This window comes from Arachis ipaensis, chromosome B06 (assembly GCF_000816755.2).
Source record: "Arachis ipaensis cultivar K30076 chromosome B06, Araip1.1, whole genome shotgun sequence".
Taxonomy (NCBI): Eukaryota; Viridiplantae; Streptophyta; class Magnoliopsida; order Fabales; family Fabaceae; genus Arachis; species Arachis ipaensis.
Window position 1 is genome coordinate 120,150,378 of NC_029790.2, and position 3,008 is coordinate 120,153,385.

Here is a 3,008-nt window from a genome sequence, read left to right on the forward strand (position 1 = left end):
GAATTGATTTGAGGTATTATTATATATTCACTATACAAATTAAATAAACGATTATTGGATTGGTTTTTTTTTTTTTCTTCACGTTTCCAAATACAACCTGATAGTTGGCCAAAAGTTAATAACACGTATTTCTACTTTTTTTTAATACCTCTTATAGTCAACGAGTTTTAAATCTACTAGTCTAGGTTGGAACCTGGGAAGTATCCATAGCATATCATTTAACATATGACAAGCTTAAATATTTATAATTATATATTCATGTTCGCCTTTTGTGACTGCGGCTTAAATTATTTATAAAATTGTTATGTAAATGTACATTATAGTTGATAATTAGTAATTACACATAAATAAGGAATTAACTGTCTATTATATATTAGAGAAAGTGGATTTATTATTTATAAAAAAAAGAAAAGAAAAGTGAGAAGACACCACATACGCTATTGCAACGATATATATAGAGGATAAGAATAAGGCAAAAGAAGAAAAAACCTCCACCAACCATAGAAGTCAACAAAAACGAAACTATTTTAGATGTTCAACGTTAATAAATAAACAAAAAACAGAGCAAGCTAAGAAGCTGCTGTTAATTAGTTTCATTTCATGATCAAAAAATATATCAGAGGAAGGATAAAATTACATGAATGTATTGGTTTATTCTATTTCGGCAAACAAAAACACTTAAAGCATATATAAATACATTATTATATACCCTTTAGTGACATATAAAGAGGGGGAAAAAGAATAAGGTACCTGAACAAAGCAATCATGGAAGAACAAACGCAGAGTTGCTTGTCCTGTTGTGATAGTTTGATGAAACTTAGTGGTAACTGCCTGTGTCACAATTGATTCAACGTTTGGACAAGTTTGACCATAAAAATTCTCCACTAATTTCCCTTCTCCTTTAGACACACTAATCATGAACATAGCCACTAACACAACCCATATCTTCTTCATCTTCTCACTCTCTCTCTGGAATAATTAGCAATGTTAATAATTATAATTAATGTGTATATGTTGTGTACTTGTGTTATTATGTATTCACAACACTCCTATTTATATCTATGGACTATAGCAATAAGCTAAGGTAGATAATTGATGTCACTATNAGGAGACTAGCTTAGGACAAATTTGATTAATACTCGGTTATTACATTCAAACCATGTGTGCCACACACACAGAGAACTTAGCTGGAAGCTACCCTAGTACAAGCCTATGGTCATTATAACTTGCAAAATTAAAATAAAATGTTGCTCTTCAAAGTTTACACACTCTAATAAGATAGTTTTATTATCTATAGGGTAAGTTTCAAGTTTGTACATATGAATGGGTCACAAAATTGGAAGTTGAGAGAGGGATTATTCAGATTCATGGCATTGGATGCTGCTTGGAAAATGCACTCACATTTAGAAATACATCCTATTTTAAATTATATATTTTGGTATGGAGAGATGGAAAATAATGTTAATATAAGGTACTAAGATTCTCTTTGTCTAAAATAGGAAATAGTATTTTAAATTTTGAATAAACATTTTTAATGATTTAAAAGTTTTTGTATTGGGTTAATAAGTCAAATTAATTATTCTTGAAAGATGAGATGTTTTTAAAATTTGTTAAAAAAATTTATCAATCAAATTGGTCTTTCAAATATTATAAATTAATTATGTTTATCTTTCAGTTACTCCATTAACGAACGATTTCTGTGAACGATTGATGTATGGAATTTTAATTGATAACATACATAACATCTAACATGTCCAACGATGACTGAATATGTTTATAAAAATTTATTAATTTAGATATGCTAAATTATATTGGGAATAAGATTTATGTAATTGGAGTAAAAAATTAAATTAATATATTTTCATAAATATATTTTGTTAAAATTCAATTAGACATCTCAAGTATTATGTTTGTTGTCAATTAATATTATACAACATCAACCGTTGACAAAAATTATTAATAAAGTGATTGAAGGACAAATATGGTTAATTTTAAGGGCAAAAAACCATATTAAGCCACATGCAGAAAAGTTTAACCAAAATACGCCAAACAGAAATTTGTTTCAGCAATAAGCCAAGAGGCATTTTTATATAAATCGAACCACCATGGTTCAAATTGGGTTATCCTGATGAGGACGACGTTGAGCCCGAAACGATTGAGGATGATAGCGGGGACGAGGTTCAAGCGGCTGGGCCTGCATTGGCTGGCGGTGGTTCTAGCTCTGGCACGCAGCAGTATCCACCATATTTTTCTTCTCTGGACCTGGACGCCATGACGCATGAGGGTGCGCTAGGTCACCCTGTTGGATTCGGAGCTAGAGATGCGGAAGGAAATGCTGGTCTCACAGAGTTCCAGGTTGGTCAGCAATTCCAGGATAAAGATGAGGCCCTGTTAAGTGTGAAGACTTACAGCATCCGGCGAGGGGTACAGTACAAGGTGGTGGAGTCCGATCACCGCCGTTATGTGGGCAAGTGTTCGGAGTTCGGGAATGGGTGCACATGGTTGATTCGGCTCAGTCTCCGGAAGCCCAAGGGCATTTGGGAGGTCAAACGGTACAATGGCCCTCACACTTGCCTGGCCACATCCATATCAAGTGATCACAGAAGTTTGTTAGCATTAAACAACTACCATAAACCACATAAAAAAACCGCTTGCGAAAACCACTAACAAAAACCGCTAACATAAACCACCAACATAAACCACTACCAAAAACCACTGACTTAAACCACTAACAAAAACCACTACCCTAAACCACCACCCTAAACCACTTACATAAACCACTAACTTATACCGCTAGCTTAAACCACTATCATAAACCACCTACATAATCCCCTCACCTAAACCACCTACATAAACCACTAACATAAATTACCGTCTAACCAAGATACAAAACCACTAAGGCACAACTAACGCTTGAATCAAAAAAAATTTCCGTACTAACCTCGTCGTTGATGACCCCGGCTATATGAGCGACTCCGTCCAACCGATATAACCGTGCCGGATCGTCC

At 34.0% G+C, this 3,008-nt stretch overlaps 1 protein-coding gene across 1 annotated transcript in view; it reads right to left on the minus strand.

Moving 5' to 3' along the window:
- The window catches only part of LOC107605008 (peroxidase 55), a 2,851-nt gene extending 1,803 nt beyond the window's left edge, over nucleotides 1–1,048 (minus strand). The window contains exon 1 of the mRNA XM_016306742.2: nucleotides 751–1,048. Coding sequence (XP_016162228.1) covers nucleotides 751–954 — 204 coding nt within the window. The 5' untranslated portion in view covers nucleotides 955–1,048. The remainder of the gene's footprint in view (nucleotides 1–750) is intronic.